General features: G+C 58.4%; 1 protein-coding gene across 1 annotated transcript in view; it reads right to left on the minus strand.

Annotated features, from left to right (window-relative positions):
• Nucleotides 1–1,934, minus strand: part of SYT8 (synaptotagmin 8) — a 5,180-nt gene extending 3,246 nt beyond the window's left edge. Inside the window, 1 exon segment of the mRNA XM_021708617.1 lies at nucleotides 1,754–1,934. Within this exon segment, the coding sequence (XP_021564292.1) occupies nucleotides 1,754–1,934 (181 nt within the window).
• Between the last annotated feature and the right edge of the window lie 22,082 nt (nucleotides 1,935–24,016).

Raw genomic sequence — 24,016 nt, forward strand, 5'->3', positions numbered from 1 at the left:
ACCCACCCGCCTGGGCCCGTGAGTGAGCACACCTAGTGAGATGGCCCCTCCCACCCATGGGCAGGGAGACCAGGGTTCCGAGCGGGACCGGCTGCCACGCAGGTCATCCCAGGCCCTGGGGTGATTCAGCTCAGCGCCACCCCTTCCCTTCCCCCAGGAGCGACAGCCAGCCCGGACCCTCCGTTTCTCCCATTCGGGGGTCCCTCTGCACCCACAGGAGCGTGCAGCCCCTCTCGCCATGGCCAAGTTCAGCCTGGCCATCCCTTCAGGAATAGCCGGTTGTTGGGGCCGGATGCCCTCAGCCTGTTTGTCCCCAGACTGTGCAGAGCAGGAGAGAGACAGGGTGAAACCCTGGGTGGCCGGCACACGGCACACACGGCCTCTGTGCCACTCCTGATGGTCAGGGAGGCTCCGGTTTCAGAACCGCCAAGTCCCTGGTGTTCGGGGCGAGGGGTGCTTCAGCTCAAAGAGGGAGGGGGCCAGGTCCCCAAGTCCACAGACCAGCTCGCCTGCCGGCCGGCGAGGCCCACACACACATCCCTGGGAGGTCACCTGTGACGTCCGTCTTGTAGGTAAGTAGGTGGAGGCCCAGAGCCTGTCCCATGACGCGAGGCTGGCGTGACTTGGGAAGCCCAGCCTGTCCTGGGAGCAGAGGAGCAGGCTTGGGGCCGTCTCAGGCGCAACACGGGCACGGGAAAGGCCGCTCCCAGGCTGCAGTCCGTGCACGTGGGCATCCTGCGTGGCTCCATGTCCACTGCTGCTGCCTCAAAACCTTAATTTTTGAACAAAAGGTCATGCACGTTCACTCTACCCTGAGCCCCGCGAAGGACGTAGCGTGTTCTGGTCAGAGGACCCCCGGGCGAGGCCCTGCAGACAAAGGGTGGCCCCTCTGCCCATGGGGTCAGAGTCTGGGCATTCCCCTGGGGCTGGCAGAGCACCCTGGTGGCTGCTGATGGAACGGGCTGGCCGGCGCTTGGGCGGGGGGTGCCCGGTGCAGGCCGGGATGGGCCGGGCTCAAGGGGGCCAGGGCTTCCACGTGGAAAGCCAACGTTTCCTTTGTGAAATGTCAGAGCATGTGTGTATTCTGGGATTGAAACTGCTTCCTTGAGATGTTCATGGTTAAGAATTCAGGGTGGCTTGTCAACACGGTCTCCATCTGTGCGTGTTGTGCATGCGTGTGTATGCACGTGGGAGCATGAATCGTGTGCGTCGTGAAGTCATGTGTGTGCACGCATGTGTGAGCACATGTGTGTGTGCGCGTGTAGCCGCGCGTGCACGTGTGAGAATGTGTGTCCAGGCATGAGTTTGTATGTGCACACGCGTAGTCATGTGTGTGCATTTTTGTGAGTGTGTGAACATGCATGTGTGTGTGTAGCCATGTGTGTACATGCCCAGGCATGAGTATGTGTGTGCAGTCATGTGTGTCCATGTGTGGTCATGTGTATGCACATGTGAGGGCATGTGTGTGTTCAGGCATGATCATGTGTGCATGTGTGTAGCCATGGGTGTGCGCATGTGAGCATGTGTGTCCAGGAATGAGCATGTGTGTGCATGGTGTAGTCATGTGTGCACATGTGTGTGAGCGTTGAATGTGTGTGGTCATGTGTGTGCATGTGTGAGCGTGCATGTGTGTGCGTGCATGTCCAGGCATGTCCAGGCGTGTGCGTGTGTGTCTCTCCCTGGGCTCAGTTTCCCAGCAGTCTCGCCTCCCTCGGTCTAAGAACGTGAGCAAAGGCAGGGCAGGGCACGGCACCGACAGTGATTTGGTGCCGCTGGCCGGCGGATTCCCGAGCCAGCCTGGCCGCGCTGCCCCCGAGGACCGCCGGGGCCGCCCGAAAGGCGCCCGGGAGTGTCCGGCGACCCTGGGGATGCTGCCCGCTGGCGCCAGCGGATCCCGGGGAGGCACAGGGTCCCGCTGGACCGCCGGCTCCCATGGTGGTAAAGGCACGGGGAGCTCGCGGCCACCAGGTGGCGCCATCTGCTCCACAGGACCCAGATCACCCGTGGGGCCCAGGCTGCAGGCCGCGGCTTCGGGAGAAAGCCCTGCAGCCCCAGCAGGAGGTCGAGGCCGCAGGCGACACCGGGCCGGGGGCGCTCCGACTGCCCCTGCCCACCCAGGAACTCGCAGCCCTCCTGCCTGGGCCAGCTCCGCCAGGCGGGCAGTCCTCCCTGCTGTCTGACTTTGGCTGTCTCTCTCCCGTGGCCCTGCCAGGGAAGCCCACTCTGGGCGTTAACACCGGCTTACCCCGGGAGGACAGACCAGCCTGTTCATCCTAAGTCACGCCCCCTGCCCAGCCACCTCCTCCGGGAAGCCCTTTGCCCGCGGCTCTGGGAAGCCAGACCTGTGCTCCCCTTCCCGGGGCAGCAGGTCCACTCCCGCGGCTGTTCCCTACCTAGGACGTCCCCCCTGCAGCCCCACCCAGCTCGCCCTTCAAGGCCCGTGTGAGCCCGCCTGCTCCAGGGAGCCCTCCCGGTCACTCCAGCTCCCCCAGAGGTGCCGTGACGTGTGCTGACCTCCACCCAGGGCTCCCTCCTCATCAAGTCCCTCCAGACTCCCCGCCAGCTTGGTGCCGGGCACCCATGTGGACATGCTGGGTCGTCCCCTCCATGGCGAGTCTACCTGGAGTCTTCCGTGTTCCGTGGGCACACGCTTCCGTGGCCTTCCTCCGGAGAAGCAGGCCTCCCCAAGCGCTGGGAGTGGCTGCCCCAGGGCACCGTGTTCCCTCCCGTGGCCCCCCCGCCACCAGGCCCTCCTCTGGGACCCTGGACACCCAGAGGCCGGTCCAGCTTGGTGGGCAGCCCAGCCTCTGTGCCCGGAAATCCTCCGAGAGAAGGTGAGGGAGACAGGACGTCGGGGACCTCCCCCCGTGGCTGGACCACTGGCCCTCAAGGGCTGGGAACCCCCTGGGGGCGGAAGGCTTCCCGAGGCCCAGGGCCTGAGTGCTGGGCTCCGCCCACCTCCTGGGCCTCGGGGCTGGGGGCCGCCACCAAGCCTTGTGAGAGGACGGTCCCACTTGAGCTGACCCTCGGGTCTGGCAGGAGGCCTCCGGGCTGGACTGAGTGTGCACCGGCTCAGCTGCCGAGGAGGTGTCCTGAGTCGTGGAGGTGCCTGGCCTAGACGAAAGCCCCTCTGGCGCTGCTGGCCTCCACAGAGCCCAGCGCGAGGAGGGTGAGAGCTGGCAGGGGGGTGCCCTGGCAGTGCTGGGCGGGGCTCCCAGGGGACCTTCTGTGGGCCAATCCGTGCACACTATTGCCGCCCACAGGGCTGACCCAACCCCTTGAGTCCTTGGTTTCCCAGTGAGCACACCCCTCATCAGGTGGTCCATAAGCCAGTGGCCAAAAAGTCCTCACTGCTGTCTAACCTCAGCGTCTCTTGCTTTAGTGGACCCCAAACAGGGCCTGTTGTCCGAGCTCCCTTGCCCACTCCAGCCAGTCAGTCCGGTCAAGTCCCTGACCTAAGCCCCACTCCAAGTGGCCCTTCCAGGCCTGGGCGTCGCCCCGAACGCTTTATCTGTGGCTGGTGGTCAGACGTGGAACCGGTTGATGCTTAATGAGAGAACCTGTCTGCCAGGGTCTGGCTGCAGGGCTGGCCGGGCAGGACTTCCGGGAGACAACCAGGCCCTGAGATGCTGCAGTGAGGAGGGTGTGTGTGCAGGCGTGTCCCGGCTGCTCATGGGTGGCACTGGGCATGCAGGGCCATGCCTGTCCCTCTGGTGGGTCCCCTGTGCCGGGAAGGGCTGGCCTCCTCGTGTGACCCAGCCTGGGAGCTGAGGTGGAGGTGGCACCGGCAGGAACTTGGGCAGGCAGGCGCCCTGCCATGGGGTGACATGTGGGCGGGGCTCCATGCCAACCCCAGAGTGCCCTGAGCTGCGTGCCCGTGCACGCCCCAGCTGGCAGTGCCAGGGGCTTTGTGCCCTCCTGGGATGAGGGCGCATCCAGCCAGATGGGTATGTGACCGTCCAGGGCAGGAAGGAGGAAGCCCAGCGGAGCTGTTGGTGGCAGCCAGCGTGCGGCCCCAAGATGGTGGCCGGGCAGCTCCTGGAGGCCCTGGGGGGCCCTGGATGGAAGTTCCTATGAGGTGGCCCGGGAACATGGAGGCTGGCGCTCATGGCCAGCGTGAGTGGTTGGCGCATGGCCAGGCTTGCACTGGGTCCCCGCAGTCCTCCCACCCAAGCTGACCCCCCGGCTCCACCCCGTTGGGGTGCGACACCCCCTTTGCCTGGGGCCAGGGGCAGCCACGATGGGAGGCTCTGTTTGCCACAGCTCTCGGGGATTGGGGTGCCCTGTGCCCATTCGCTGGGTCTCAGCCTGTGTGTGCCCCGCCAGCCGCCGTCCAGGCTCTGTGCCCTCCTCATTAGGGAGGCTGCAACCACCACCAGGCATCAGGAGGCTATACCTACCTCCAGGCATCGGGGGGCTGCACTCACTACCGAGCATCAGGGGGGCTGAACCTACCTCCAAGCATCAGGGAGGCTGTACCCACCTCCAAGCATGGGGGACCACACCCACCTCCAAGCATCAGGGAGGCTGCACCTACCTCCAGGCATCGGGGGGCTCAACCTACCTCCAGGCATCAGGGGAGCTGCACCCACCTCCAAGCGTGGGGGGCTGCACCCACCTCCAGGCTTCAGGGGGGCTGCACTCACCTCCAGGCTTCAGGGGGGCTGCACCCATCTCCAAGCATCAGGGAGGCTGACCCAGCCCCCAAGCATCTTGGTGGTTGCTCCTCTGGACTCCTCTGTTTCACCCACTCCTGAGGACACCAAGGACACACCCTGACCCAGGTGCCTGTGCAGCCCTCCCTGCACTGCCAAGTCGGTGACCTGCTCCCTCTAGGCTGGGACCTGGACTCTACGACTGTCTCCAGGGGGCAGGCCACCCGCATCCCCTTGCCGCACCTGAGCCCCCTGTGGACACGGCGGCCTCTGTGCCAGGCCCAGGCGGAGCCAGGCCTCACCCCTGTGGTGTGGGTGCCTGGTCTTCCCATGTGTCACTGCTGTGCATCTGCCACCCTATCCCTGCTCCCTGAGTGCCCATCACTCCTCAGCTGTGCCCACTGCCACCCGCATGGCCCAGGGGTCTGGACTGTGCCCCAGCACCTCGGAGGCTCAGCACCCACTATAGCTTTCATGTCAGCATACCTGCACCTTGTCATTCTGAGTGTCAGGGTCTCTGAAGCCATCAGCCTGCATATTGGGGTCTCCGCACCCCATTATTCTAAGGGCTGGGTCTCCGCACCCATCAACCTGAGCATTGGGGTCTCTGTACCCCATGATTCTGGATGTCAGCATCTCTGCATTCCATCAACCTGAGTCTTGGGAGGTCTGCACCCCACTATTCTGAGTGTTAGGGTCTCTGCCTCACCAGCCTGAGCCTTGGGGTCTCTGTACCCCATTATTCCTCATGTCGGCATCTCCGCACCCCACCAACCTGAGTGCCAGGATCTCCGCTCCCCTTTATTCTGAAGTCTGGACCCCGCTCTGCTGGGGAGCTGAGCTGTCCAGCCCACAACTGCCTCTGCACCCCCACCCAGGTGCCCCTGGTCCTTTGCTTGCTGATTGTCTGGGGTTCTGCAATCTGGACTCGTGCTCCAAGGATTAGCCTGGCTCTGGTCATCTGTCCTCTTGGCGCTTCTGCAGCCCAAACCCTGATTGCTTGAATACCTGAGAAGCCGGGGGCCGGGCGCCCTGCTTGTTGGAGAATCTGGCCACCCGGACACCAGCGCTCTGGGCATCAGGTCCTCTCCCTGTGGGATTTGGCGTCTCTCTCTCCCACCACCTGAGGGTCTCACCCCGTCTCCTGTCCCCTCAACATGAGACCAGCAGGCACCGAGCACCCAAGGTCTGCGTCATGGGCTCCCACATCCACAGAGAGTCTGGGTGACATCCTACAGACCTGCCAGGGTATGCCTGCTCCCCTGGAACAGAGATAGCCCTACCCACGTCACCTGCAGGGACACACACCCTCCTCGTGAGCATGGACTCCCGGAGGTCTGGACCCACCTCACGGGAAGGCTCAGCCGCCTCAAACCTCATCACTCCAACTCTGGGTTCTGGTCTTCTTCCAAGCATCTGGCAGTCTGCTTGATTCCCACCTCTGACCGTCTAGGCAAAAAGGACTTGGACCGTCACTCCGGGGGGCTCTGGGTGCCCTCCTGGCCTCTGAGCACCGGTGTCACCTCCCCATGAGGACTAGGGCTCCATGCACCCAGATGCAGCGTCCCCACGTCCCCCCTCGTCCAGCTGCCGCGTGTCTGGAAGGTGTGTCCTCCCTCTGTCCATCGGGGTCTTTGGTCAACCCCGCACCAACGGCCCCACACATGGGCCGTGTCCCAGGTCAAAGCCCTCGGGGCCAGGTCTCAGTTTCTGAGTTCTTCATATGAGGGTCTCTGCACCCTGCTATTTTGAGTGTCTGGGTCTCCGCACCCATCAGCCTGAGCGCTGGGTCTCTGCACCCCACTCTTCTGAGTGTCTGGGTCTCTGCACCCATCAGCCTGAGTATTGGGTCTCTGCACTCCACTCTTCTGAGTGTCTGGGTCTTGACACCCCCTCCGCCGGAATATTGGGGTCTCTGTACCCCATTATTCTGCATGCTGGGGTCTCTGTAGCCCATCAGGCTGAGTGCCAGGGTCTCTGTGCCCCTTTACTCGGAGTATCTGGGCCCAGGTCCTGCTCTGCATGTCCGAGTCCCCGGGGCCTTTCACCGGCTTCGCCATGCGAGCCCTTCCCCTCATCCCCACGCCCCTGCGCCCCGTTCATGGCTGCACTGGGCAGCTGTCGTTCGTTGTTGGTGTCTGAGGGTCTTGCAGTCCCAGCAGCACCTGAGCGACATGGACCCCACGCATCCAAGCCTTGGGGTCCCCGTGCCCCAGGACTATGCACAGGCCAGTGTTTTGCACACACGTGTCCAAGCACCAGGTGCACACCTTGGCCGTGAGCGCCCAGGAGCTCTTCTGGAATCCGGGTACCATCCCCCCATCCATGTGCCTGTGAGTCTGAGTATCGGGGTGCTCTGCTCCCTTGCATGGGGGCATCTGATCATCACAGGCCCTGGATGCCTGCACCCCACGCCTCACACGGGCCCGCATTCCAGACCCAGGGCCCTGGGGGCCGATTCCAAGTTCCCCTGCGTCTCTGGACGCCCCGGGCCCATTCATCCTTGTCTGGGCCTCTGCGCCCTATTCATGCGGGCTCAGCTGTCTGCACCCCGCCCACCCCGCCAGAGACAGTCCACGCATTGTCACCCGGTTCCAGGAACAGCTGCCTTGCAGCCAGCGGGCACACTCTGGGGTCTGGCTGGGGGCCAACACAAACCCTCACATTGCTGGCTGTAGCGGGGACCGATAGGGGGAGGGAGAACGGGGACCCTCCGTGTGAGGTCATGCGATCAAAGCCCCCCCTGTCCACACGGTGTCACGCGGTGTCCTGGAGCCGAGGGGCCGTCGGGTGCGGGAGCCCAGCACGGACACAACTGGCAGGTCCGGCACCGGCTCCAGCAGGGCCAGCTGCGTGTGCAGGCTGGAAGGAATGTTCCAGACCCCTCCACGGTGCTGTGCTTCCTGCCTCAGCTGCCCCAGTTGCCCACCCACTGACTGCCTGGCCAGGAAGGGTGGGGGCCGCCCGGCTGTCAGACACGTCAGCGTCAGCTCAGGGCAGGAGCCAGGCCAGAGGATGGGGGAGGACAGAGGTGTGCAGTGGGGCTGCAGACCCCCTCCCACTCTGGCCTCCGCAGAGGCCCCTGGCTCAGCCCCGCCGTCTCCCAGACGTGAGCTCCCCGGGGTCAGAGTGTGAAGGGAATGGGCGTGTGACCCGCTCCTGCCCTGGGGGTTCCTGGCTGTCACATGGGAGCTGCCCTAGCTTTCCAGAGCCCCTGTGTCCTGAGAGCTGGACCCTCCCAGGGTCGCATGGGAGAGACCAACTGGCTCAGGCCAGTAGGGCTGAGGCCACTGCCAAGTTCTCGGGGGAGGCGGCGGTCATAGTTTCTAGGTGAGGGGGGCTGTGCGGGATTTCTGTAAGGGGCGGGTGTTTGTCTCGACTGATTGGCTGAGGGGGGAGGTCCAGGCTCTCGGGGGGAGGGGAATGTCTGGGCTGTCTGCTGGGTGGGCAGGTGGGCTTGTGTCTGGGTGAGGGGGCCCAGCTCCCACCCTGTGTGACCCCCTCTCAGGCCCCAGCCTCCCACCTCCTGTCCTGGCTCGTCACGCTCCTGTGAGGCCCAGCTCCTGCACCTAGGTCCCACTGCCTCCCTGCCGAGCTCCTGGCTGCTGCCTCCCACCCTGCCCTGCCCCAGCCCTGAGGCCCGCCTCAGGCCCCCGAGGGTCCGAGGCAGGCCCACTGGCAGGCTGGTTTCCTGAGTCCACCTGAGTTTCTGGTAAGAGGTGCCAGGAGCTCCTTTCAAGCAGTTCTGGGGCTTGTGGGTGTGGCCAAGCGGGTCAGACCGAAACAAAGCCCGACGGACGCAGCCTCATGTGTGTGGACCCCGTGTGTGGGGGCCTGCTATGGGACCCCCTCTGTGGACCCTGCTGTGTGGACCCTGTGTGTGTCCGGCTGTGGGAACCCATATGTGGGTCCTGCTGTGTGAACCCCATGAGGGGACCCTGCTAGGGGGACCCATGTGCGGACCCCGCTTGTAAAGACTTGCAACCACCCCCGTGAGTGGCTGCAGGGCTCAGAGGGTGAGGGGACGCGAGACCCCACAGCCTTCCTCCACCCCCAGTCACAGACGGTCTCACAGCTCCCGAGGGCTGTGTCGAGGCCTATAGGGGTTGGCATCACGGGGGCCGCGCCTCCCCCCGCCGGGCCCTTCGTCCAGGCTGGGTGTGTCTGTGAGGAGGGTCAGGGTGCCCCGTGACCTGAGCCCCGGCAGGGCCCTCCAGCCCTGCTTCTGGCAGGCCTCTGGGTGGAGCCCTCCCAGTGGAGGCTGCGGTGGCCCCACGTGTGCCCCGAGGCGGTCCTCAGCCTCCCCAGGGCCATCCCTGCGTGCCCAGGAGGGTAGGGAGTGGCGGGCAACAGGGACCCAGGGGACAGCGCGTCCTGCCTCTCCCCTGGGGTCCAGGTTCCCCTGTGGTCTGCTGCCGCCGCTGGGGGAACCTGAACTCCCATTCCCAGACCCACGGGCTGCCTGCCCTCCTGCCTGGCCCTGCCCACTGCCCACCCCGCGGACTGCCCGCCCTTAGGTGCCTGGACCCCTCCAGCACAAGCCTGCAGACTCACCCTCCTCCAGGAGGTAGTCCTGGACCCTGACTGCCCAGAGCTTTCCTCCCTCCCAGGGACACTCTTGCTGGGTCGCAGTCTCCATCCTGGGGCCTGGTCTGTGCAGAAGCCTCTGAACTGGGGCTCTTCTGAGAGATCCCCACCTCTTGCAACCCTCTCTCACCCCCAGATGAGCTCTGGGCAGAGCTGGCTGGGACCCCAGGGATCTGGGTATTGTGGGAGGCGCTCCCGATTCCCTGTCTCAGACCCTCCTGCAGCCCCCCACCCAGAGGCTACCAAGTCCTCCACACTGAGGCATCCAGGGTCACCGCTGAAGTGGCCAAGCGGCCAAGAGAGGAGGAAAGGCACAGAGAAGCACCAGGTCACCACGTGGGGCTGGACCGGGCCAGGGATGAGCCCAGCATGTCGGGGTCTCAGGGCGGAGACAGCAGGGCGGAAAGGCCATCAGCTCACAGAGAGAGGGAAGCGAGACCCTTTCTGACACGACAGCCCAGCCTTGTCCTGCGTGTGTGGGCAGTGCACACAGTCACACACAGGTATGCACACATGTGGACACCACACCCAGGCACACACTACACACGTGTTCATGTGTATGCAAGCACACTCTTGTGAACATGCACACGTGGGCGCTCTCCGTGTCAGCCCCCCGGGTGACCATGGGATCAGTTCCTGCCGCCCCTGTGATGAAAGCCCTGGGGAGGACCTGTAGGGAGGCTCTTTCCCGAGGTCAAGGCCAGCGTGGGCGTCTCTGGCCCACCAGCCCTTGACCAGGTCCAGTGGCAGAGAGGACGAGCACGGGGCCGGGCCCAAGGGCCAGAGGACAGGCTAGAGTGAGGGGGCTGCCCCCCGGTGGTGGGTTGCAGGCCCTCGGAGGGCCCTGCACTCCCCACCCACGGTACCAGACTCTTCTGTACTGTCACCCCGCGTTCAGGACCTGGCCTCGTGGAGGCAGCAGAGACTGGAGGCCACTCCAACAAGCCATGAGGTTCTACAGTGGCCGGCGGCTCCCAGGCGTCCCTCATGGCCCTGCTGGCCAGGGTGCCCACAGAGCACGTCGGGTGCCGCCCAGTCCCTGCGCAGATGGCCAGCAGAGAGAGCGGGCGGCACTGACCAGCTGCCCGCGTCTGCAGGCCTCCACACCTCTGCTCCCAATTACGGCCATATCCCTTGGCCCCCAGCAGGGCACATGGGGACCACCAGCGACCAGCACCTGGGCCAGAACCGAAGCCAGCCTCGGCCAGCAGGAGGGGAGGAGGCAGGTCCCACCCCCTCCGCCCAGCCCCAGCCAGTCAGGCTGGCCCAGCCCTCCTCCCTGTCTCTCCCCCGACACTGGGCATGTCCGAACCACATTCGAGGTGGGGGCTGCCCACCTCCCTCATGTCTGGGGTGCTCTTGGCCTCCAGCCTCTGCTGCCTCCACAGGGCCAGGTCCTGAACACGGGGTGAAGGCACAGAAGAGTCTGGTACCGTGGGTGGGGAGTGCCAGGGGCCTCCGAGGGCTGGCAGCCCATCAGCCCTGGGGGTGTGGCTCCCTCACTCCAGCCTGTCCTCTGGCCCTCGGGCCCGGCCCCGTGCTCGCCCTCTCTGCCACTGGACCTGGTCAAGAGCTGGTGGGCCAGAGACCCCTACATCGGCCCTGACCCTGGGAAACAGCCTCCCTACAGGGTCCGAGCAGACCCACCCACAGGGCAGCTCGCTGTCACCAGGAGGACATGGAGTGCCAGGCCAGAGCCCACCAGTGGCCAAGCAGGGGTGTCCAGACTGCCCATGGGGAAGACCAGTGCTCTCCCGAGAGACCTGTCCTGCACTAGGCAGGAACCTCTGGGGGGGTCTGCAGTGCTTCCGGGGGGAGGAGCCCAGCAGGCCTTGAAGGATGGGGGAGTCCCAGGGATGGAGATGGAAGGGAGCAGGGGGGTCAGGGTCTAGGCAGAGGCACAGCGGGGGTGCAGGACCAGCTCATCTCAGACACAGACAGCACAAGCTGCTCTGTGGGGACTTGGGAACCTGGAGTTCATCCAGCTGCTTCCCTTCCTCACCTGATGGGCACCCAGTCACATTCCCTGGACACCCAACTGCTTGTCTACTGGGTGTCCACAGGGCAGGGACTGTGGCAAGAGGTTAGGTCAAAGCAGGACAGCAAAGGGCTGGTGCCTGCTAGGGCTGCCAGCCTGGATCACCAGGCATCTCCATCACGGGGGACTCGGGCGGGATCCACCCAGGGGTGTGGCCCTGGGTGGGGGAAATGGAGCTCCCTGCTGCTGGCCTTGATGGCTTCTTCATGCCCTGGAATCACCCTGTGGTGGCATCTGCTGCTGGCTGGGTCATCTGGTTATTGATGGCCAGAAGCTGGCCACCCCCGCTGACTGAATGGTGGGCAGCAGCGGACAGCTGAGGTGTGAGGCCGGGGGAGGCCCCAACCCACCCAGTCACTGCCCCGGTGTCCTGATCAAAGAACGATCTGGGCCTGTGTGTCTGCCCTTGTGGGGCCCATGCCACGGGATTCTGTGGGCCCCCTCTGAGGCTCCAAGACCTCCCTCAACTTCTCAGTCTCGGGGGGCCCCGGTCTACCCATGTCCTCATAGGGGTGTCTGAGTCTCTGGGCCATCCACAGGCTGACCTCATGCCTTTCTGTGGGTCCATCTGACTTCCAGGACCTGTGTGACCCTGTGTCCCTGTGGGTTCCAGCATGAAACCCCCAGACACCAGGTGCGGGCCCTCTACGGACGAGTCGTGTGACACGGGACAAGCAGAGACCATCCTGCTCCTGATCTCTCCTCTGTGGCTGGAAATCCAGCAGTCCTCCCCTCAAGGCAGTTGCAGGAGCCAAACAAGTCACCCAGCGGGGCGTCCTGGGAGCTGGAAGGTGGCTGTTCATCCGTGTCCACATGGCTGCGTGTCTGCAGGTATACGCATGTCTGCTGTTTCCTGCCTCCTGAGGGGCCCGGTAAGTTAAACCTCTCTCTCTCTGCATCTATCCTCCCTCCCTCCCTCCCTCCCTCCCTTTCTCCCTTGCTTCCATCTACTTTTCTATCTATCATCTATCTTTGTATCTTATCTGTTTATTTTGTTTATCTGTCATTATCTTAACTATTGTTCTATCATCTATCTATACCTGTCATCTACCGCTCCACCCACCCGTCCATCCATCCATTCTTCCATCCCTGCATCCATCCTTCCACTCACCCACGCATTCATCCGTCTTTCCGTCCATCCATACCACCATCCACCCATCCACTTACCCACCCGTCTGTCCATCTATCCATTTTCCTATCCACAAATTCATCCATCTTTCATCATCCATTATCCATCCTTCCATTCCTGCATCCGCCCTTCCATCCATCCATTCAACTATCCACCTATCCGTCCCCCCAACCATCCATCCATCCACCCACCCCTCCATCCACCCGTCCATCCGTCCACCCACCCGCGCATACGGCCTCCCCCCCATCTATCCTCCCATTCATGCGTCCATGATGCCACTTATCCACCCGTCCTTCATCCACCCATTCACTCATCCATCCTTCCGTTCATGCATCTATCCGGCCCCCACCATCCATGCGTCCTCCCATCCATCCATCCTTCCGTTCATGCATCCATCCTTCCATTTATGCATCCACCCATCCAACCATCATCCACCCATCCATCCATCCGTCCCTCCCATGTCTGACTCCATGTTGCCCTAATTTAGGACCTCACGAGGGCCCATTTCCTGGGCCAGGAGAGTTCTTTGAGACTCTAAATCATGGACCAATCCGGGCCAGATCTGCCCGAGGCCAGCTTTGGAGTGGGGTACGGAAGCCTGTGCGCAAGGACTCTACTGGTCTGGGGGCTCCCCGTGGATGTGACCATCTCCAAGCAGTTGCCCACGAGCCCTCCTGGAATGGGACCTCTGAAGCCTCCGCTTTTAGGCCTTCCACACACAACTTTGCAGGATAAATATACTAGTGCCTCATTAGTGGAAGGAGTGGTGGACGCTGGGGCCTCACCAGTCCAGCCCAGCAAGAGGCAGACTTGAAACAAGACTTGGGACTGCTGAGACTGGAGCTGGCAGAACCTGGTCATCTAACGGGGATGGGAGAGGGCAGGGACACAGGGGCCCAGGGGCCCACTTCACTCGTGTTGGACAGGAAGGAGCCACCTTGGTGCCACAATTTGCAGGCACTGAGGACCAGCCTGAGATCCAGATCTTCCCTATAGGACACAGGGGAGACAGCCCAGGATGGGGCCCCAGGTCCTGGGATCAGTGGGCCATGGCAGAAGTGCCCACAGGCCAGGCTCTACACTGAGGTGGACCACCGCTCTACTGAAAGGGACCTGGGGAGGGAGGTGACCAGATCCCATGTGAGAGCTTTCGCGTGTCCAGCTGGGAGAGCAGGGTCCCTGTGACCCAGAATCTGACTGGGGCTGCCCGCTTTGATGTGACCCCTACACTCAGCAGCATTTTCTGGGCTTTGAGTGCAGGCCTCCCACTCCAGGGTCACAAAGGTCCCACAGGCATAGGCGGCTCCTGGCCTCATGGGGCTTCAGGCCAGCCAGAGAGGTAGCACTGGCCAGGAAGGCCCCAAGGTCACAATGGCGGAGTGCAGTGACTGTCACCCCGCCCCCCTTGTTCTCAAGCTCCTGTGTCCCTGGAAGCTGAGTGTGGCTAGTGGCTGTGCCCAGTCAGTCAGACAGGGGCAAAGCTTCAGGACCACGGGTGGTCCCTGCATGGGCTTATGATTTAGGGCTCAGCTGCCTGGGATGCAGGTGGATGGGATCTGGGTTGCCCCCAGACCATGTGGAGGAGCAGGAGTTCACTGCCGCCATGGCCACAACAACCCCAGATTCTAAATGGGGCAGATGTCCGCGTGAGATGGGCCATAGCTAAGCAGTGGACGGGCACAGGCCACAGAGACTCCTAGCATTGCAGAAACTGGAGCCACCGGGGAGAAAAGAATGCATGGGACGTGAGGTCCTAGGGAGAGGTGGCCACGGGATAAGCTGAGCCGGACACATGATGGACATGGTGAGAAGAGGCGGGAAGACTATATCCATGAATGTAGGGTAGCAGTGGGCAGATGGTCCAGCCGAGGCCGACGACCCCGAAACAGGTCTCTCTGCAAGAATAGAAGTCTCCAGAGCCTGGGATCCCATGCCACCTTCAGTGTGCTTGGGAAAGACCCCGTCAGCAGGAAGCATTAACCTGGTGATGATGTAAGACCCGGAGAGAAATGAAATTGCTGTATTTGCACACAGAAGTCAATGAGCTACATTGAAGTGACCTAAAGAAACTATCAACGGATCGATTTCCGGAAGAAAGACATTCTAGCCAGAAAAATAAAATGATGATGCGAGAAGAAACGGTGAGTTAATTAACTGACTAATGCGGGCTCAGCTGCAAAAAAATGTGACCTTAAAAATAACAAAATACTGCAGGGTGCTGTGGCTCACCCCTAGGGGGAGGCGGAGGCGAGAGGATTGCCTGAGCCCAGGCGGTCCAGACCAGCCTGGGCAACACAGGGAGACCCTATCTCTACAATAAAATAGGAAAACCGACCTGGCGGGTTGGTACAACCGAAGTCCCTGCTACTCAGGGGACAGAGGTGAGAGGATCGACTGAGCCCTGGAGGTCAAGACTGCAGTATTTTGTGATCGTGCCACTGCACTCCAACCTGGGTGACAGAGTGAGACCCCAACTCTAAATCAATAAGTAAATAAATAAACGAACAAACTAACCAAGGATTAAAAAAAAAAGCAGAAAAAAATGCCATACTTGCTGACAACATCTGATAGGAGAGAGAGGTTGGTCTTGAGGCTGCCAGGAGCCCCAGGTTCCCGCACTGGAGCGGGGTGGCCAGCGCGTGACGGACAGTAGAGACTTTGTAAAGAATGCACACTGCATTTTTAGGGTCTGGAGTGCGGTGGCATGATCCCAGTTCACCACGGCCTCGACCTCAACCTCCTGGACTCAGGTCATCCTCCTACCTCAGCCTCTTCCGTAGCTGGGACCACAGGCACGTGCCACCATGCTTTGCTCACTTTTTGGTATTTTCGGTAGGGGCGAGGGCTCATGATGTTGCCCAGGCTGGTCTCGAACTCCTGGGCTCAAGCAACCCTCCAGCCTCGACCTCCCAAAGTGCTGGGATGACAGGTATGAGCCACCGCGCCCGGCGAGAATGTGTTTTTTATTACACACACACACACACACACACACACACACACACACACACACACACACACACACAGTGATTTCCACTTTTGTGTGTGCATAGAGTTCTATGAGTTTTGACAAATACAAGATCAGGATATGGAGCATGTCTGTCACACGCCCCCGTCCCTCCAGCTTCCAGTGTGCAGTCCTCCCACCTTGGCCACCGGCCGCCCCTGACCCGTTTTCGGTCCCTGTTACTCCTGTCTTTTCCGGAATGTCACAGAGCCATGCTCTGGCTCCTTTTGTTCGACACAGAGCCCATCGCCCTGCTGTCGCCTGGACTGGTGACTTGTCTCTCCTCCTCTTAAGAGTGTGCCCTGGCATGGACATGCCTCAGTGCTTCTGTCCATACGCTGAAGGATGCTGGAGCTGGTGACGCAGTCTGTGGTCATGAATAATGCCGTCTCACGCGTTTGTGGGCAGGCATTGGTGCGACCGTGAGCTGCCTTTCACTCTAAACACCACCGGTGCAACAGCGTGTGACACGCACATGTACACTGGACTCTCCAAGAAACGGCCCTGCTGCCCTCCAGAGTCCTGTGGCCCTGCGTTCCCGTCAGACCAGGGGAGCCTGCGGTCACTCCACGTGGGCACTTGGTGCTGTCCGTTTCCTGGTTGTTTCCTTCCAGTCATTCTGAGTGAGGTTGTGGGAACTCACTGATCTCTGATCTGTTTGTTTGGAGTCAGGGTCTCACTCCATTGCCCAGGCCGGAGGGCAGGGGCACGCTCACGGCACCGCAGACTCGACCTCCTGGGCTCAGGCGATCCTTCCGCCTCAACTTCCCGAGTGGCTGGGACTACAGGCATGCACCACCACACCTGGTTACATTTTTAAATTTTTTGGAGAGATGAGGTCTCTCTATGTTGTCAGGCTGGTCTTGAACTCTGGGCCTCAAGCGATTCTCCCGCCTTGGCCTCCCAGAGGGCTGGGATGACAGGCCTGAGCACCCAGGCCTGGCTCTCTTGGGACTTTCTCTCTCGCCCCACTGACCCGTGAGTCCGCCCTTTCAAAGCTCCGCAGGTCTCAATGACTACAGCGTCAGAGTAAACACATTCTACCCGGAACCGGGGCGCCCAGCCCCTGACTTCTTCTTTGTGAGCACTGGCTCATCTGGCTCCCTCATTCTTCTGCACACGCTCGGACCCTGGCGACACTGGCTGGATTGCGGGGTCTGTGGACGGGTGTGAGGGCAACAGCTGGCTGACCGGCTCTGTGTCCCCTGATGTGGGGCGCGGGGTCTCTCTCCCCGTCTGCAAAGGCTTTGTGTTGTCCTCACCAGATCTCCCCTTCTTCAGGTCATCGGCTGTGTTGACAAAGAAATAGAATAAAAATTTTTTTTCTTTTTTTTTTTTTGAGTTGAAGTCTCACTCTGTTGCCCAGTCTGGAGTGCAGTGGCCACTCCCGGCCACCACAGCCTCCACCTGCTGGGCTCCGGCGGTCCTTCCGCCTCAGCCGGAACTACAGGCATGTGCTACCACACCCGGCTGATTTTTTGATTTATTGTAGAGATGAGGTCTCGCTGCCCAGGTGGGTCTCGAACCCGCGGGCTCAGGTGATCCACTCACCTCAGCCTCCCAAAGGTGTGGGACTACAGGCTGAACCACTGAGCCCAGCTGAATAAAAACTTTTAAAGACTTTCTTCTCCTTCCCAGCTGCCACATTATCCTGGCAGTTTCACAGAGGCAGGCAGGGACCCCAGAGACCGTGGACTGGACGGCTGGCCACGGAGTGGAGAGAATGAGATTTGTGTGAGTCCCCGAGTGGGTGCCGGGTGCCGGCAGTGCGGTGGGCTTGCTCCCAGACTAGGAACCCCGAGTAGGGAAACCCCAGCAGCTCACACCGGGAGCTATTATCAGACCTGCCCAGTTTGGGCCCTGGAGGGAAACACTGTGTATGGTGAACCGGACCACCCACCTTCAGCCCCACAAGGAGTCATTGCCTCTTTTAGGGCTGCTTGCTGTAGACACATCCCTGGAGAGACAGCATGGATGTTGGGGGAAATCCCACGCCCAGCCCTTGGGGTCCTGGCTGGGCCCCAGAATTAAGTTGGCATAAAGCAGGTCTGCAGAACCTGGTGCAGTGGCTCACACCTGTAATCCCAGCGCTTTGAGAGGCAGAGGCAAGAGGATGGCTTGAGCCCAGGAGTTCGAGATCATTCCAGGCAACATGGTGAGACCTCATCTGTATTAAAAAAAAGTAAAATTACAAAATTAGCCATGTGCCATGGTGCACACCAGTCGTCCCAGCTTCTCAGGAGCCTGAGGCAGGAGGATCGCCTGAACCCAGGAGGTTAGGGCTTTGGTGAGTCGTGAGGGTGCCCCTGCACTCCAGGCTGGGCAACACAGTAAGACCCTGACTCAAGAAAATAAATTATAGATCAACAGGAGAAACACACGTTGATTGAATATGTCTCACGTGAACTGTGAAGTGACTGGCTTCTCCGGGAGGCTGGGGTCGGAGGGCTCCCTATGGCGGTCTTCGAGGACTCCCTCGGTCATGCGTTTGTCCTTGGAGTCGAGGCCACTGCAGCTCTCACTGGGCAACTCAGAGTCAGTGGGAAGGGCCGGATGGCCCTCGGCACCTGCGGTTTCTTGAGTGCCTTCAGCGTATGGTGTCCCAGTGCCCGAGTGGGTCCTGAAAACTCCTTCCGTCACCAGGACAGATGTGGCAGATGCGAGAGGCGCCCCCATCCCCCTCGCTGCTGGCAGAAAAAGGAATTTTTTCTTGATGAGTTTCATGAGTGAAGAAACTACTCAATTGTTAACATCCTCTATTATTTTCCTGTTTTTTATTAAATTGATTCCTGCTCTAGTGACACTGTTTCCTTTCTTCTGCTAAAATTGGTTTAATTTGCTCTTTTTAATTTTTATGGATTTATTCATCTATCTTTTGCATCAGTGTCTCACTCTGTCACCCAGGCTGGAGTGCAGTAGCATGCTCATGGCCACCTCAGCCTCGACCTGCTGGGCTCAGGTGATCCTTCTACCTCAGTCTCCCAAGTAGTTAGAACTATAGGCGCGTGCCACCATGCCCGGCTAATTTTTGGATTTATTGTAGAGATGAGGGCTTGCCAAGTTGCACAGGCTGGTCTTGAACCCCCGGCTCAGGCAATCCTCTCACGTTGGCCTCCCAAAGTGCTGGGATGACAGGCATGAACCACTGTGCCCCGGCCGGTTATTGTGTTTTTGCTGTTGTTTTGGTTTTTAACTTATTTGCAATCTGATCAGAGACGGGGTCAGTATGACACAAATAGATTGACATTAATGAGGGCTGCTGTATGGACTTGGGTGTCATCGACGGTCCCAGACGGGAGCCTGAACGGAATGTTGATTCTCTCACTTTGGGGTGCAGGGATGAGGCTAGCCAATGGTGTTGTGGAATCATCTGTATCCGTTTGGGCTCCAGAAATTGCAAGGAGCTTGTCTCAGACTTACCCTAATGCCATCCCCCGCAAAAATCAACGATACATCTGGGAGCTGCTAATCCAGCAGGAACGGGTGGCACTCAAGGTGAGAGAAATGCCTGGGCTGAGGCGTTCGGCTCCAGGGCGCCCGCTCGCCTGCGGTGAACACAGCAGCCAGGCCGGATTCCAGGATGGTGTTTGGGGTGAGGGAGGACATTCCAGCTGGGAGGGACCCACAGAGGGGAGACCCCCAAATCAGCATACAACTCTCTCCAAATCCTGGGCCTCTGACCCCTGAACCAAACCTGCGTGGGAGAGAGCCCCAGGAGCCTGGGAGACAGTGGCTGGCTGGCCGGGAAAGCCAGGAGGACCTAGGCAACCGCTGGCAAGCTCCCACACGTTTTGATGTCCGATTTCTGTCGGGTTCACATGACACACATAGTCTGTGCGACTCCAAACCCGTGGAGTCTTGTGGGTCCAAGGCCTCCTCCATCTGAGGCATTCCACTCAGGTTCCCGTCCGTGACCGTCGACGACACACAAGTCTGTACAGCAAGCCTCATTGATGTCCATCTATTTGTATCGTACTGACCCAGTCTCTGATCAGATTGCAAGTAAGTTAAAAACCAAAACAACAACAAAAACAAGATAACCAGCCGGGCACAGTGGCTCACGCCTCTCATCCCAGCACTTTGGGAGGCCGACATGAGGGGATTGTCTGAGCCCGGGGGTTTGAGACTAGCCGGGACAACTTGGCAAGGCCTCATCTCTACGATAAATCAGAAAATTAACTGGGCGTGGTGGCACGCACCTGTAGCTCCAGCTCCTCAGAAGGCTGAGTGGAAGGATCGCTGGAGTCCAGCAGATCGAGGCCGCGGTGGCCACGAGTGTGACCCTGCCCTCGAGCCTGGGCGATGCAGGAGACTCCGACTCCGAATAAACCAAGATAACCTAAAATGCCAAAGGTTTTTGACCTTACAAACCCTTGCAGTTAATACAAAAATCAGCTGTTGTTACCGTGTTGCGAGGCTACCATAACTTCAGCACCCACATTAGATAAGGACAGTTCAAGAAGGGGAAATCACAGGCCAATCTTCCTTTGAGTGCAAAAATCCTAAATGAGAGGTTAGCTAAGCGCATCCTTGAAGCGGGCAGCAAATTTTTTCTGACCGACTTGGATTTATACCAGGAGTATTAAGAATGATGTCACATTATATTACAATGATAATAAAGTCAGGTCACAGACGTGAGGAAGTTGAGGAGGCTGTCTCATTCAAGGTGGCACTGCCATGAACAGCTTCCAGCCAAGCTCTCGGAGGCTCTGGGGATGCAGTGAACAAACTCGGGGGGGGGGCTTTTATTCTGGTGGGGAAGACAGCCCGGAGTGAACACGTGGGTATTCAGATACCGGCGTGGGGAGGCGCGTGCTTTGAGTAAAAATAAAACACAGCCACACTGGTACACAGCGCCTACCGCTGACGGGGACACGGTTTCTTAATAACAGTGGTGTCAGAGAAACATGTACTCTCTAGTGGGCCAAAGCCCCAGGCCTGTTCCCTGGATTTCCCTCTGTCTCCCCCATCTCTGTCTCTGTCTCTGTCGTCTCTCTCCATTTGCAACAGGGAACACATAAGACACGTCTTCACACGGGGTGCAGTGGCTCAAGCCTGAAATCCCAGCACTTTGGGATGCCGAGGTGAGAGGATTGCCTAAGCTCAGGGGTTCAAGACTAGCCCAGGGCAACTTGGTGAGAACTTGTCTCAAAAACAAAACAAAACAAAACAAAAATTAGCCGGGCATGGAAGCATACACCTTTAGTTCCGGCTACTTGGAAGGCTTGAGGTGGAAGGATCACCAGAGCCCAGCAGGTTTGACACCTGGGGTGGCTGTGATTGTGCCACCGTACTCCAGCCTGGGTGACAGAGTGAGACTCCAACTCAAAAGAAAAAAAAAAAGACGTATTCACACAATCTTAGGTTATTCTTAACAATATTGATCTTTGATATAAACCTTATAACCAGCTTACTTCTTTTCAGGAAAAACCCTGTATGATCTCAACTGAAATTAGACAAGTTATAGGTGAGTTTGGAGGGAATTTGCCTCTCTTTTTTTTTTTTTTTTTTTTTGAGTTGGAGTCTCACTCTGTCACCCAGGCTGGGATGCAGTGACATGCTCACGGCCACCCCAGTGTCGACGCACTGGGCTCGGGCGATCCTTCCACCTCAGCCTTCCAAGTAGCCAGGACTACAGGCGCCTGTTACCACAGCTGGCTAATTTTTTGACTCATTGGAGAGATGAGGTCTCGCCAATTTGCCCAGGCTGTTCTCGAACCCGTGGTCTCAGGCAATTCCCTCACCTCAGCCTCCCAAAGTGCTGGGATTACAGTCTTGAGCCACCACGCCCAGCCCACCTCTTTTCAATATCAAGTTTTCTTATTCATGTGTTTAGGTCTCTTTTGCATCAATGCATTTTTAATAATTTTCTCAACAAATGTCATAAATATGTTTTTTAGGTATTCCTAGAAATCTTTTCTCATTACTACTGTAAATGAGATATGTTTATAAAAGTATATTTTCTGTCATTCCTGATATGCAAGAATGTGTTTCATTTTGTTGTTGTATAGTGATCTTTTATCTAGGAGCCTTATTAAGTTTTCTTATTTTTTTCCGTAGATTTTCTTTGGTTTTCTAGGTGAATAGTCAAATACTGAGAATGATAAGAATTTTCTTACTTTCTTTCACATCCTTATAACTTTTTCTCTCTTTTATATCTATATATATTTAGTCCCCAGACTGGCTAGGCTTTCTGCCAACGTGGAAGAAAACACTGTCAGCAGGAATTCTTGTTATATTCTTAATTTCCAGGCTTTTACTATTTTGTCATTAAGTAGAGTGCTTGCCGTAGATTTTTGGCAGCTGACTTTTATCAGGTTAGGGAGATTCGCTTCCATTTCTACTTGGCTATGATAATCACTTTTCAAAAAATAAGAAATAGATGTTTAATTTGGGGGGTTTTTTTGAGTCGGAGTCTCACTCTGTTGCCCAGGCTGGAGTGCGGTGGCAGCCTCAACCTGCTGGGCTCAGGCAATCCTTCCGCCTCAGCCTTCCAAGTAGCTGGAGCTATAAGTGCGCACCACCACACCCAGCTAACTATGGATTTATTGTAGAGATGAGGTCTTGCCGAGTTCTCACCAAGTTGCCCAGGCTGGTCTCGAACCCATGGGCTCAGGCAATCCTCTCACCTCGGCCTCTCAAAGCGCTGGGATTATAGGCATGAGCCACCACGCCCAGGTTTGAAGCTGGCTTAGATGTTGAATTTTATCAGGAGAAATTCTGCAGCTCATGAGATGACTTTTTTTATCCTTTGATCTGTTCACTGATTTTTAAAAGCATGCTTGCATGTGTTGTTTTTGACTAAGCACTATGTTCACATGGGCCTGCACTGAAAAGAGTTTATGGTAGAAACTCCCTCGCTCCTCCTAGAAACACCTGTGTGTTCCCAGGTTCACGTGTGTCCATCCTGAGACAGCCTGTGCATAAAAGAAAGTCTGAAATACACTCTTCCAATCTCTCTTTTCCATGCCTACTGTATTGTAGCATACAGTTTTCCCCGCCATGCTTTTTTTTTATTTTTTGGTCCCCTTAACACTCTGTCTCAGAGAGCATTCCCTGGGAACAGATGAAGACTGTTGTATTTCCTCTCTTCTGAATTTTAATTTATTAATATTATTTTTTAAAAGAGAAGAGGTCTCACCGTGTTGGCCAGGCTGGTCTCGAACTCCTAGGCTCCAGCTATCCTCTCGCCTTGGCCTCCCAAAGTGCTGGGGTGGCAGGCATAAGCCACTGCACTCGGCCGGTTATGTGCATTTTCTAGGACTGCCAAAACGAAGTACCCAAACTGGAGGCTTAGACAAGCATTCCCCTTGGAACTCTGGAGGCCGGGAGGCCAGGATCCAAGTGTTGGCCAGGGCGGGCTCCTTCTGAGGCTGTGATGCTGTGGCTGCTGTTGGGGGTGCTGGCACCCTTCTTCATCTGTTTTTCTTTTCTTGAGGCAGGGGCTCACTCTGTCACCCAAGCTGGAGTGCAGTGGCACGATCCCAGCTCACTGCAGCCTCAACCTCCTATGATCCTCCTGTTTCGGCCTCCTGAGTAGCTGGGACTACAGGAATGTGCCATCACACCCAGCTAATTTTTTGATTTTTGTAGCGACAAGGTCTCATGATGTTGCCCAGGCTGGACTCGAACCCCTGGCCTCCTCCCTCCTCGGCCTCCCAAAGTGCTGGGATGACAGGAGTGAGCCACTGCGCCTAGCTGAAGCTTTATTTATCTCAGTTACCGCCATTTCCACTGAGTTGTTAGGTTTTCCTTTTTTTTTTCTTTTTAATTATGTACGGGATTTTTTCTTATATGAGGGAAGTAAACCCCTTCGGTGACGGCTATCTATTCACTGGCAGTGGTCTTTTAGCTTAGCCTCTTGTGGGTTTTGTTATGTAGAATAGTCTTTAAAATTTTATGTCACCAAATGCATCCTCTTCTGGAGTGTTGGCTTCTGGGCGTGGTGTCCCCTGGGCCTTCCCCACTCTGAGATGCTAAAGCAATGATTGCGACTGCACTCACATCTAGTTATAAGCACCAGCCATGGTAAGCGCTCACCGTATCACCCCCTCTGTTCCTCAGGGTGGCTGTGCCACGATCCCATCTTACAGAGGAGGAACACAGGGTACATGCAGGCGAGGGACTCACAAGCTCACAGAGCCAGTGCTGGCTGGGCAGGGTGAAGCCTGACACTCCGGCTCCAGAACCCTCACCCTCGTCTCCCTCTGTCACCCAGGCTGGAGAGCAGTGACACGATCACTGCTCACTGCAGCCTCGACCTCCTGGGCTCAGGCGATCCTTCCACTTCAGCCTCCCAAGTAGCTGGGACTGCAGGCACGCACCACCACACCTGGCTCATTTATTTATTTTTATTTTTGTACAGATGAGGTCTTGCTATGTTGCCCAGGCTGGTCTCGAACTCCTGGCCTCAAGCAAGTCTCCTGCCTCGGCCTCCCAAAGTGCTGGGATGACAGGCATGAGCCACCGCACCCGGCCCTTATTGTTAAACTTTTGATCCATTTGGAGTCTTTTTTTCTTTTGGAGCTGGAGTCTCACTCTGCCGCCCAGGCTGGAGTGCAGTGGCACATCAGTGTCGGCTTGCTGGGCACCGGCGATCCTTC

The sequence above is a fragment of the Carlito syrichta genome, unplaced genomic scaffold (assembly GCF_000164805.1).
Source record: "Carlito syrichta isolate Samal-C Ts95f unplaced genomic scaffold, Tarsius_syrichta-2.0.1 Scaffold143103, whole genome shotgun sequence".
NCBI classification, from domain to species: Eukaryota; Metazoa; Chordata; class Mammalia; order Primates; family Tarsiidae; genus Carlito; species Carlito syrichta.